Source organism: Salvelinus alpinus, chromosome 25 (genome assembly GCF_045679555.1).
Source record: "Salvelinus alpinus chromosome 25, SLU_Salpinus.1, whole genome shotgun sequence".
NCBI lineage: Eukaryota > Metazoa > Chordata > Actinopteri > Salmoniformes > Salmonidae > Salvelinus > Salvelinus alpinus.
In genome coordinates this window covers 40,120,444-40,133,243 of record NC_092110.1, presented here as the reverse complement: position 1 = coordinate 40,133,243, position 12,800 = coordinate 40,120,444, and the positions used below count along the sequence as shown (strand labels likewise).

The 12,800-nt window shown below is 43.4% G+C and overlaps 1 protein-coding gene across 4 annotated transcripts in view; it reads left to right on the top strand.

Moving 5' to 3' along the window:
* The first annotated feature begins 7,505 nt into the window (after nt 1-7,505).
* Nucleotides 7,506-12,800, top strand: part of ephx2 (epoxide hydrolase 2, cytoplasmic) — a 30,712-nt gene continuing 25,417 nt past the window's right edge. For all 4 annotated transcript variants that reach the window (XR_011670764.1, XR_011670763.1, XR_011670762.1 and 1 more), the window contains exons 1-6: nt 7,506-7,775; nt 9,569-9,647; nt 10,117-10,276; nt 10,406-10,596; nt 11,730-11,852; nt 12,082-12,153. Coding sequence is in view for 1 of the 4 variants with exons in the window: in XM_071366745.1 (XP_071222846.1) it covers nt 7,672-7,775; nt 9,569-9,647; nt 10,117-10,276; nt 10,406-10,596; nt 11,730-11,852; nt 12,082-12,153 (729 nt within the window). In the remaining 3 variants the exon portion in view is untranslated. The remainder of the gene's footprint in view (nt 7,776-9,568; nt 9,648-10,116; nt 10,277-10,405; nt 10,597-11,729; nt 11,853-12,081; nt 12,154-12,800) is intronic.

The following is a 12,800-nucleotide window of genomic DNA, read 5'->3' as shown; positions in this document are numbered from 1 at the left end:
TTTGTATTGTATTTTTTTTCTTATTGAATTGAATGGTATCAGTCAATATGGGGAGGGAGAAACCCTGTGTATTCTGCACCGGGATCAGGGAACTCCTGTTGTATGCGGGACACCACACAGGAAGTTATGACCATCTGACATGTTACCATGGTAGCCCCATTACCACCAGACAGGAAGGTGTGACCATCTGACATGTTACCATGGTAGCCCCATTACCACCAGACAGGAAGGTATGACCACTCTGACATGTTACCATGGTAACCCCATTACCACCACACAGGAAGTTATGACCACTCTGACATGTTACCATGGTAGCCCCATTACCACCAGACAGGAAGGTATGACCACTCTGACATGTTACCATGGTAGCCCCATTACCACCAGACAGGAAGGTATGACCACTCTGACATGTTACCATGGTAGCCCCATTACCACCAGACAGGAAGGTATGACCACTCTGACATGTTACCATGGTAACCCCATTACCACCAGACATAATACAGATAGGCACAGTGTCTGTATCTGCTGGGAATGACATGAAAGGTGTACATTGTTATATTAACAGAACACTGATTCTGTGGTATTATGTAAATAGTTGTTTATTCTACAAAGATCTGCTACTACATTTGAAAGTTATCAAAACACTTAGTTTAGAATATCTACATAAATGCAGCAATTGCGTTCTTCTTATATTACTCAGTAGACTACTGACCTATTCAAAGCCTCATCTGGCATCTCACCGTACATCTGCCTGTAGTTACTGAACTCAACCTGCAGGAGGAGGTTTGTTGTGATCGAGTGGGGAGGAAACAGCTGTGGCCAAGGTTCTGACAGACGGGCGTGTCTTAGTGGTGGCAAGGACACACCCGAAAGAAACACCCACAGCAAAGCACACTTCCAAGTCAACTCACGTTTGGCTTCTATCATGGCCGCCAGCATTTCTCGAGGAGCAAGCCAGAAAACAAGGTTAAACCACAATACGATATATATATATTGATAATATACCAAATACGTGGAATGGTATCAAATACATGAGTTTGATGCCGTTCCATTCGCTCCGTTCCAGACATTATTATGAGCCGTCCTCCTGTGTTACATTTGTATACAATCACATACACTGAGTGCACAGAACATTAGGAACACCTTCCTAATATTTGAGTTGCACCCCTCTTTTACCCTCAGAACAGCCTCAATTCATCGGGGTTTGGACTCTACAAGGTGTAGAGAAAAGAAAGAAAGAGTTCCACAGGGATGCTGGCCCATGTTGACTCTAATGCTTCACACAGTTGTGTCAAGTTGGATGTCTTTTGGGTGATCGACCAATCTTTATACACACAGGAAACTTTTTTTCTTTTCTTTTTTTACCTTTATTTAACTATGCAAGTCAGTTAAGAACAAATTCTTATTTACAATGACGGCCTACCAAAAGGCCTCCTGTGGGGACGGGGACTGGGATTAAAAATACTAATATAGGACAAAACACACATCACAACAAGAGAGACAACACAACACTGCATAAAGAGAGACCTAAAACAATAACACAGCATGGTAGCAACACATGACAACACAGCATGGCAGCAACACATGACAACACAGCATGGTAGCAACACATGACAACACAGCATGGTAGCAACACAACATGACAACACAGCATGGTAGCAACAACATGGCAGCAACATGGAAGCAACACATGACAACACAGCATGGCAGAAGAACACAACATGGTACAAACATTGTTGGGCACAGACAACAGCACAAAGGGTAAGAAGGTAGAGACAACAATACATCACGTGAAGCAGCCACAACTTCACTACACTCGCATTAACATCTGCTAACCATGTGTATGTGACAAATAACATTTGATTTGATTTGAACTGTCAGTGAGAGTGTCCATGATTGAGTCTTTGAATTAAGAGATTGTGATAAAACTGTGCAGTTTGAGTGTTTGTTGGAGATCGTTCCAGTCGTTAGCCTCAGGAAACTGAAAAGAGGAGCGACCCAGCGATGTGTGTGCTTTGGGGACCTTTAACAGAATGTGACTGGCAGAACAGGTGTTGTATGTGGAGGATGAGGGCTGCAGTAGATATTTCACAAAGGGAGGAGTGAGGCCTAAGAGGGTTTTATAAATAAGCATCAACCAGTGGGTCTTGCAACAGGTATACAGAGATGACCAGTTTACAGAGGAGTATAGAGTGCAGTTATGTGTCCTATAAGGAGAAATGGTGACAAATCTGATGGCCGAATGGTAAATAACATCTAGCCGCTCAAGAGCACCCTTACCTGCCGATCTATAAATTATGTCTCCGTAATCTGGCATGATCATCTGAATCAGGTTTAGTTTGGCAGCTCTTTTATTTAGTAGGTGTCACACCCACTTGGGAGAAGCTTTTATTTCTGGAGGCAGATTTCTTGTAGAAAATGCCAGTCTCTGAACAGCAGGAGGGGGCTTCAAGGCCTCTGGGTTTGGGTGGGGTAGTCTGCCATTTGTTGGGCTCAAAGGCCTCGACACCTCTCGCTTCACACGTCAGTGTTAATTGAGGTTGTATCTCTTTGTCCTCACAAGCTTGGTAGCCTTCGGTCTCAGTTCCTGGTTGGATGGTGTTTTCAGGTTTCCGTTTGTTTCCCAGAGTATTTGCTGTATAGTTTGGGAATAATAATCATTGGGTGTAGGAAGCATTCCAGGTAATTCCATCCAAAAATCAGGTTGTAGGTTTGGAGTTTTGATTTGGAGTGAAGGTTATGTTGTTTAGTGTAGCATCCTGTATATGTCCTGGTGACATAGTGAAGGTTATGCTGTTTAGTGTAGCATCCTGTATATGTCCCTGACCTAAAAATCTAAGGTTATTTAACTCTAAATCTATCTATTTTTTTTAAACATGCTGAATAATGTGGGAGCTCATCTGCTCATGACCTCTCTCTCTCATGTTGAGCGTGAAAAACCCAGAAGAGTTGCAGTTCTTGACCCTCTTAAACCGGTGCACCTGGCACCTACTACCGGACCCCGTTCAAAGGCACTTAAATATTTTGTCTTGCCCGTTCACCCTCTGAATGGCACACATACGCAATCCATATCTCAATTGTCTCAAGGCTTAAAAATCATTCTTTAACCTGTCTCCTGCCCTTCATCTACACTGATTGAAGTGGATTTAATAGGTGACATCAATAAGGGATCATAGGATTCACCTGGTCTGTCTATGTCATGGAAAGGGTGGGTGTTCCTAATGTTTTGTACACTCAATGTATATACGGGGCCTTTGGAAAGTATTCAGACCTGTGACTTTTTCCACATTTTGCTACGATACAGCCTTATTCTTAAATGGATTCAACAAAATACAAATCTCAACAATCTACACACAATACCCCTTAATAACAAGCAAAAACAGGTTTTTATACATTTTTGAAAATCCATTTTACCTACCAAGAGAATTCTCATCAGTTACAGTCACAGCTGTGTACATTCCCCCTCAAGCAGACACCAAGACGGCCCTTAAGGAACTTCACTGGACTCTATATAAACTGGAAACCATATATCCTGAGGCTGCATTTAATGTAACTGGGGATTTTAACAAAGCAAATTTGAGAACAAGGCTACCTAAATTCCATCAGCATATGGATTGCACCACGCGCTGGGGTAATACACTCGATCACTGCCACTATAACTTCCACAATGCATACAAAGCCCTCCCCCGTCCTCCCTTCGGCAAATCCAACCACGACGCCATCTTGCTCTTACCGTCTTATAGGCAGAAACTGAAACAGGATGTACCAGTGATGAGAACCATTCAACGCTGGTCTGACCAATCGGAAGCCACGCTTCAAGATTGTTTTGATCACACTGACTGGAATACATTCCGGTCAGCCTCAGAGAACAACCTCGACCAATACGCTGACTCTGTGAGTGAGTTTATAAAGAAGTGCGTTGGAGATGTTGTACCCACTGTGACTATTAAAACCTACCTACCAGAAACTGTGGATGGATGGCAATATTTGCGCAAAACTGAAAGCGCAAACCTCCGCATTTAACCATGGAAGGAGGTCTGGAAATATGGCTGAATATAAACAGTGTAGTTATTCCCTCCGCAAGGCAAACAAACAAGCGAAATGCCGGTACAGGGACAAGGTGAAGTCGCAATTCAACGGCTCAGACACGAGACGTATGTGGCAGGGTCTACAGGAAATCACAGACTACAAAAATAAAACCAGCCACGTCACGGACACCGACGTCAAGCTTCCAGACAAACTAAACGCCTTCTTTGCCCCCTTTGAGGATAATACAGTGCCAACGTCGCGGCCCGCTAACAAGCACTGGACCCCCCTCTCCTTTTCGGTGGCTGACGTGAGTAAAACATTTAAACGTGTTAACCCTCGCAAGGCTGCTGGCTCAGACGGCCTAGCCACGTCCTCAGAGCATGCGCAGACCAGCTGGCTGGTGTGTTTACGGACATATTCAATCAATCCCTGTCCCAGTCTGCTGTCCCCACATGCTTCAAGATGGCTACCATTGTTCCTGTACCCAAGAAGGCAAAGACAACTGAACTAAATGACTACCGCCCCGCAGCACTCACTTCCGTCATCATGAAGTGCTTTGAGAGACTAGTAAAGGATCATATCACCTCCACCGGCCACAATAGACCCATTTCAGTTAGCATTCCGCCCCAACGACGTAATCGCCATCACACTGCACACTGCCCTATCCCATCTGGACAAAAGGAATACCTAGGTAAGAATGCTGTTCATTGACTACAGCTCAGCATTCAACAGCATAGTACCCTCCAAGCTCATCATCAAGCTGGAGGCCCTGGGTCTCAACCCCACCCTGTGCAATTGGGTCCTGGACTTTCTGACGGGCCGCCCCCAGGTGGTGAGGGTAGGAAACAACATCTCCACTTCGCTGATCCTCAACACTGGGCCCCACAAGAGTGCGTGCTCAGCCCCCTCCTGTACTCCCTGTTCACTCATGACTGCCATGCACGCCTCCAACTCAATCATCAAGTTTGCGGACGACACAACAGTAGTGGGCTTGATTACCAACAACGACGAGACAGCCTACAGGGAGGAGGTGAGGGCCCTCGGAGTGTGGTGTCAGGAAAACAACCTCTCACTCAACGTCAACAAAACAAAGGAGATGATAGTGGACTTCAGGAAAGCAGAGGGAGCACCCCCCTATCCACATCGAAGGGACAGCAGTGGTGAAGGTGGAAAGTTTTAACTTCCTCGGCGTACACATCACAGGTAAACTGAAATGGTCCACCCACACAGACAGTGTGGTGAAGAAGGCGCAACAGCACCTCTTCAACCTCAGGAGGCTGAAGAAATATGGCTTGTCACCCAAAAACCTGACAAACTTTTACAGATGCACAATTGAGAGCATCCTGTCGGGCTGTATCACCGTCTGGTACGGCAACTGCACCACCCACAACCGCAGGGCTCTCTAGAGGGTGGTGCAGTCTGTTCAACGCATCACCGGGGCAAACTACCTGCCCTCCATGACACCTACAGCACCCAATGTCACAGGAAGGCCAAAAAGATCATCAAGGACCACAACCACCCGAGCCACTGCCTGTTCACACCGCTACCATCCAGAAGGCGAGGTCAGTACAGGTGCATCAAAGCAGGGACCGAGAGACTGAAAAACAGCTTCTATCTCAAGGCCATCAGACTGTTAAACAGCCATCACTAACTCAGAGAGGCTGCTGCCTACATTCAGACACAATCACTGGCCACTTTAATAAATGGATCACTAATCACTTTAAACAATGCCACTTTAAATAATGGCACTTTAATAATGTTTACATATCTTACATTACTCACATCACATGTATATATACTGTAATTTATACAGTGCCAACTCTGTATACAGATTTTTCTATTGTGTTATTGACTGTACGTTTGTTTATTCCATGTGTAACTCTGTGTTGTTGTTTTTGTCGCACTGCTTTGCTTTATCTTGACCAGGTCGCAGTTGTACATGAGAACTTGTTATCAACTGGCCTACCTTCTTTAATAAAGGTGAAATAAAATAAAAATAAATAAAAATGTTATACCATCTATTGCATCTTGCCTATGCCGCTCGGCCATCGCTCATCCATATATTTATATGTACATATTCTTATTCACCCCTTTACATTTGTGTGTATTAGGTAGTTGTTGGGGAATTGTTAGATTACTTGTTAGATATCACTCCATTGTTGGAACTAGAAGCACAAGCATTTCGCTACACTCGCATTAACATCTGCTAACCATGTGTATCTGACCAATAAAATTGGATTTTATTAGATTTTATAGAGCAGGAGTACTCAACTACTATTTGAGAAGGTCCGGTCACACATGTTTCCTTGGTGACAAAGGTCCGGTCACACAGGTTTCCTTGGTGGCAAAGGTCCAGTCACATACGTTTCCTTGGTGACAAAGGTCAGGTCACACACGTTTCCTTGGTTACAAAGGTCCGGTCACACACGTTTCCTTAGTGACAAAGGTCCAGTCACATGTTTCCTTTTTGGCAAAGGTCCGGATGGTAATGTCATTTAACAGGATAGTAACAAATCCCAACCTCGCAACCCCAAACCAGTCGTGTAAAGTACTTAAGTAAAAATACTTTGAAGTACTACTTAAGTAGTTTTTTTGTGGTATCTGTACTTTACTTTACTATTTATATTTTTGACAACTTGTACTTTTCCTTCACTACATTCCTAAAGAAAATAATGTACTTTTTACTCCATACATTTTCCCTGGCACCCAAAAGTACTTGGTCCAAGAAAATGGTCCAATTCACACCTTTAACCAAGAGAACATCCCTGGTCATCCCTACTGCCTCTGATCTGGTGGACTCACTAAACAGAGAACATCCCTGGTCATCCCTACTGCCTCTGCTCTGGTGGACTCACTAAACACAAATGCTTTGTTTGTAAATGATGTCTGAGTGTTGGAATGTGCCCCTGTCTATCTTCCAATAATAATTTTTAAAAATTGGGCCATCTGGTTTGCTTAATATAAGGAATTTGTAATGATTTATACTTTTACTTTTGATTACTTATGTATATTTAAAACCAAATACATTTGGACTTTTACTCAAGTAGTATTTTACTGGGTGACTTTCACTTTTACTTGAGTCATTTAACTATTAAGGTATCTTTACTTTAACTCAAGTATGACAATTTATTACTTTTTCCACCACTGTCCACACCCCTCTTGAAAATGTTGCTGTTTTAACATTAATGTCCTGCAATTCTACGCATTCTTCCATGCATTATGTGTTTATATGATGTCATGGGTCGAAGCCGAGTAAAAATAAATAAATAACGGCAGAAAGTCATTCATGAATGTGTTTCAAAACATCTATAAGCGCTCATACAGCGAGCTGGTGATTTGAGTGTGAAATGTGCCTGTTTTGAATTAATACTTGTCAGTAGAAGCGTTTTAGGGAAGTTTTACTGGTTGCGTTCAAGGCAGTCTTACTACTACAGTCGCGCTGCGCTTATTATTAGACCGTTTCTCAAGTGTTCAGCGGCGCGATTACGATGAACGCATCCATTTGTTTAAGGGAGGGGTTGTGTGTATGAAAAGGCAGAATACTTTATTTCTACATGCATATTTGTAGTAGTTCAGAGTTTCACTTTGACTCTTTACTCCTAAGTGCCCGGTAAAGATTCCCCGGACAAAGAGATCGGTGAAATGGCGAGCAAGAAGGCAGTTTTGTTCAATCTGTGGGGTGTCGTGGTTTCTCCCAGACCCGCAGAAACTTTCCTCAAATTCGAAGAGACCCACAAACTCCCCAGGTAGGAATACATATTTTTCCAGGTGTGAGAGATAGTGCAGAGTGCTGGCAGACACTAAAACTTTACACGCATACTTGAAACATAACATCGCCTTTCTAGGGAGTTTTTCCGAGCCACCGTGCTTCTACATCTGCATTGCTTGCTGTTTGGGGTTTTAGGCTGGGTTTCTGTACAGCACTTTGAGATATCAGCTGATGTAAGAAGGGCTTTATAAATAAAATTTGATTGATTGATAACACAAGCATGGCGTAACCGAAATGATAGTTTTACCATAGTCTAGGCTACGTTCTGCTGACTGTCGGGGATAGCCCCGTTATTGCAGCCCCTTTTTACTTGTTCCGAATCAATCTGCTAACGGTTTTTACATGGCCTGAAGGTACGAAAATATACAGTTTTTACAAAAAGAAATCCCCCCAAAATTGCACTAAACTTCCACAGATAGCAGTGGTGAAGCGCAGTTTCGCGGTCCGAGCAAGCCTCCCCAACCAATAATAATAAATACAAAATTGCCATGGGGCAGATACATTTTTTTTGTAGATAAATTCATGCTATTTTACACAATTTGCCATAAGGGTGTTTTAGCTCTCGGGGATTCTTGAAAGATGGGACAATCTCAATTTTTGCCCCCACAAATATTTGTCTTAATTTAACCCAATTTGAAATATATATTTTGACAGACCAAATTATCAGCTATCACAGCAGGTAAAGGAATAACCTCCCCCGCAAAAAATGTTTTCATAAAATGCAACGAACTGGATTTATGTCAACTCTGTCAGACACCATCAAAGGCATTTGATTTTTACCATTATTGTACAACAAGTGTTTAATTAAAGGCCTTGATTGTTTAATTCAAACTTATATTTGCTTCGTTTTATAGTACTATTAAATGCTTCAGGGTTTATTTTGTTAGCATTTTGGCACATTTTACAAGATTTTGAACATAAAACAACGTTTTATAATGCAAATGTTATCCCTTTGGTGTAGAACAGCAAACGCAGTGCATTCGTAAAGTATTCAGACCCCTTGACTTTTTCCACATTACAGCCTTATTCTAAAATGTATTCAATTATTATTTTTCTTATCAATCTACACACAATAGCATCTAATGACAAAGCAAAAACATTTTTTGTTGTTGTTGACATTTTTTGCATAACTTATTTACATAAGTATTCAGACCTTTTGCTATGAGACTCAAAATTGAGTTCAAATCCTTATGGTATAGCTGACTCTGCTCTTTCCAGATTCATTTTGTATTTTAGACAAATCTGACAGAGTTGACCAAATCTCCAGACACATCTTTTAGGAATCACAGTTTTGAGATAAATATCGGTGAAAGTCACAGAGGCAAACGACATACCATCATTTTTCGGTTAATATCCTTTATTGACGGTTTGTTTTATATTTTAAACACTTTTTTTTGGAGAGTTTGAAATTGGGATCCTTTGGACAAAAACATTTCCATAGTATTTAGAAAATTGCAAAAACTAATATTTTCCCTTATAAAATTCCCCTAAATGTACATTTTAATCTCAAATAACGCAACAAAATAAAATCCCTGCTGGACAAGGATTGTCCCGACTTTTCAAGAATCCTTCAGCAAATTTCCTGCTATTCTACACATTTCGCCATGAGTCTAAGATGTTTTGTTGTTGCGGTTTTAAAGCTAATTTGCTGTAATAATATCTTTTATTTTTTTTAAATCACAGCATATGACGCGCTATGCCAGTGACAGACAGACACGATTGTGCAATATGTTTGTGCTGTGTAAATGTATGTTTATGTTTCGGGTTTAGTGGTTTTCTGGAGAAGCTGGTGAGAAACGAGAACAGCGCCATGCAACGTGCAGAGAGGGGCAAACTCACCCTCTCTCAGGTGAGTTACACACACACACACACACACACACACACACACACACACACACACACACACACACACACACACACACACACACACACACACACACACACACACACACACACACACACACACACACACACACACACACACACACACACACACACACACACACACACACACATACACACACAGGTAGCCTAAACAGACAAATAATGTCAAGTAATGTCAACTACTAACATGGTCAGAACTCAGTTACCAAGCTGTTAACTCCAAAAGTTCAAGATCTTGATCATTGTTTCCTCAGTGACTCCTAGAACTGGTACAAACACAAATAATATAGCCTATATTATAATCCATGGAAATGAACTATTGAAATGTGTCTTCTATTTGAATGTGTCTTCTGTGGAAATGTGTCTTCTATTGAAATATGTCTTCCATGTGATGACACGTCAGATTTTGTGTGTGTCTGTGTGTGTGTGTGTAGATGATCCCAGAACTTGATGCAGAGTGTGTGAGTGCAGCATCAGATCAGAAGGTCAGTCTTCCTGCTGGGTTCTCTGTGAAGAGCCTGTTGGAGGAACTCAGAGACTCAACCACCATCAACAAACGCATTCTGCAGACTGTAGCTACGCTCCGCAGACAAGGTAACACACACACACACACACACACACACACACACACACACACACACACACACACACACACACACACACACACACCTTGTACATTCTAAGGTCACATGCCTAGTCCCGCCTCCTTGTGTTGTCTGTCAGGGTTATTGACAGGTGTGTTGGCCAACCAGTGGGTGGATGACAGTGGGTGTGGAGATAGCTCTGGCCGTCTCCTCTCTCTGCTGGGCGGACATTTTGATGTGGTGCTACAGTCCTGCCGTACTGGCCTCAGGGTCCCAGAGGCCGACCTTTTCATCTCCGCTCTCAAACAGCTGGGAGTGCCTCCGAAACAGGTTCACACACACACACACACACACACACACACACACACACACACACACACACACACACACACACACACACACACACACACACACACACACACAATATGACTTGTCATCACTTCTCACTTGTGAATGCAAGAATTTCCATGGAAGGCAAATTTCAATTGAAGACACATTACCATAGAAGAGACATAGAAGACACATTACCATCGAAGAGACATTACCATAGAAGAGACATTACCATAGAAGAGACATTACCATGGAAAACATAGTAAATTAAATGTGTGCACATACATTATCTTACTATGTAAATGTCATCAAATTAGCAACAACTCCTGATATCAATGTCTTGGAGTCACTGCTTGGAGCTCCCATGGAAAACATGAAACCATCTGTTGTAGTAGCTGTTACAGTGCTTACATTCCTGAAACCGCACCCCTTCCTTTACAAAGCTCTGTCTGCACACGACCCGAGAAACCCCATCTGACCTTCCTGTGTAGAGTCGCTCTCAACAGAAAGTTGTCTGTTTTAGGATCGTAGCTCAGACGTCTTTGGTCGTTCTTAGAAACATCCTCTTGTCTCTCTTCCTCCCTCTATCGCTCCTCCCCCTTCTCTCTTCCTCCCTCTATCGCTCCTCCCCCTTCTCCCTTCTCTCCCTTCTCTCCTCCTCTTTGTCTCTTCTCGTCTCTCCTCCCTCTTCTCTCCTCCCCCTTTTCTCTTCGCTCTTCTCTCCTCCCCCTTTTCTTTTCTCTCTTCTCTCCTCCCCCTTCTCTCCTCCCCCTTCTCTCTTCCTCCCTCTATCTCTCTTCCTCCCTCTATCGCTCCTCCCCCTTCTCTCTTCTCTCCTCCCCCTTCTCCCTTCTCTCCTCCTCTTTCTCTCTTCTCGTCTCTCCTCCCTCTTCTCTCCTCCCCCTTCTCTCCTCTCTCTTCTCGCCTTCCCCTTTTCTCTTCGCTCTTCTCTCCTCCCCCTTCTCTCTTCTCTCTTCTCGCCTTCCCCTTTTCTCTTCGCTCTTCTCTCCTCCCCCTCCTCTTTCTCCTTTTCTTCTTCTTCCTCTGTCCCTCCTCTCCTCTCCTTTTTCAAACTAACCCTAGAACATTTTGGTGTTATAAGTGGATAGCTGACCTGTCAGTCTGTACTTCAGGCTCTGTGGTTGGCTGATGATGAGGAGGGGGTGGGAGCAGCAGAGGCATTAGGGATGACAGCTGTTCTGGTGAAGGACCTGCCTGAAGCTCTGAAACAAGTAGAGACCTTCACTGGAGTACAGGTAACACACACACATACACACACCAACATGTTGGAACTTTTGTTGTCCGTGAAAATGTCTGTGAGTAGGTGACGATTATTTAGCAGATTTGCAGTAATCAGCTGTCAGATTTGTTGTCACAGACACCCCGATACACTCGCTAGCTGCATTATTCCAATCCCCTGTTTTGATTTGGTGTGTGTGTGCGTGTGTACGTGTGTGTGTGTGCGTGTGTGCGTGTGTTTTCCAGGCCGTAACAGGGGAAAGCTACCCAGCCTCTTGCAACCCAGAAGAAGTTTCTCATGGATATGTCACCATCAAGGTAACAACCCCCCTCACACACACACACAACATACACACACACACACACACACACACACACACACACACACACACACACACACACACACACACACACACACACACACACACACACACACACACACACACACACATGAACACGCACACACCTTTACATATTACATCTGATAAAACACATGATACACGTCCCCCGCTGTCTCTGGCACTGCACGGCTTGTCTCTCTCACTCACATTACATATTAAAGTGGTGGATCGTATCTCCCTCCCTGTGACAGAGTGTGTGTGTGTGTGGTCGGTCGGTCCATTCCTCATACGATTACATTATAGAAGAGGTGGCTCCAACACTGCGGCTGCAGACTGCAGCAAGACTGGATACTCCAAAAACTGAAAACCATTTTGTTGGCTACATTTGCAGCAATGAGCTAGCACCGACACACACACACACACACACACACACACACACACACACACACACACACACACACACACACACACACACACACACACACACACACACACACACACACAACATACACACACATACACACACACACACACACACACACACACACACACACACACACACACACACACACACACACACACACACACAGCACAGCACAGCACAGACAATGCTGTGTGTAATCT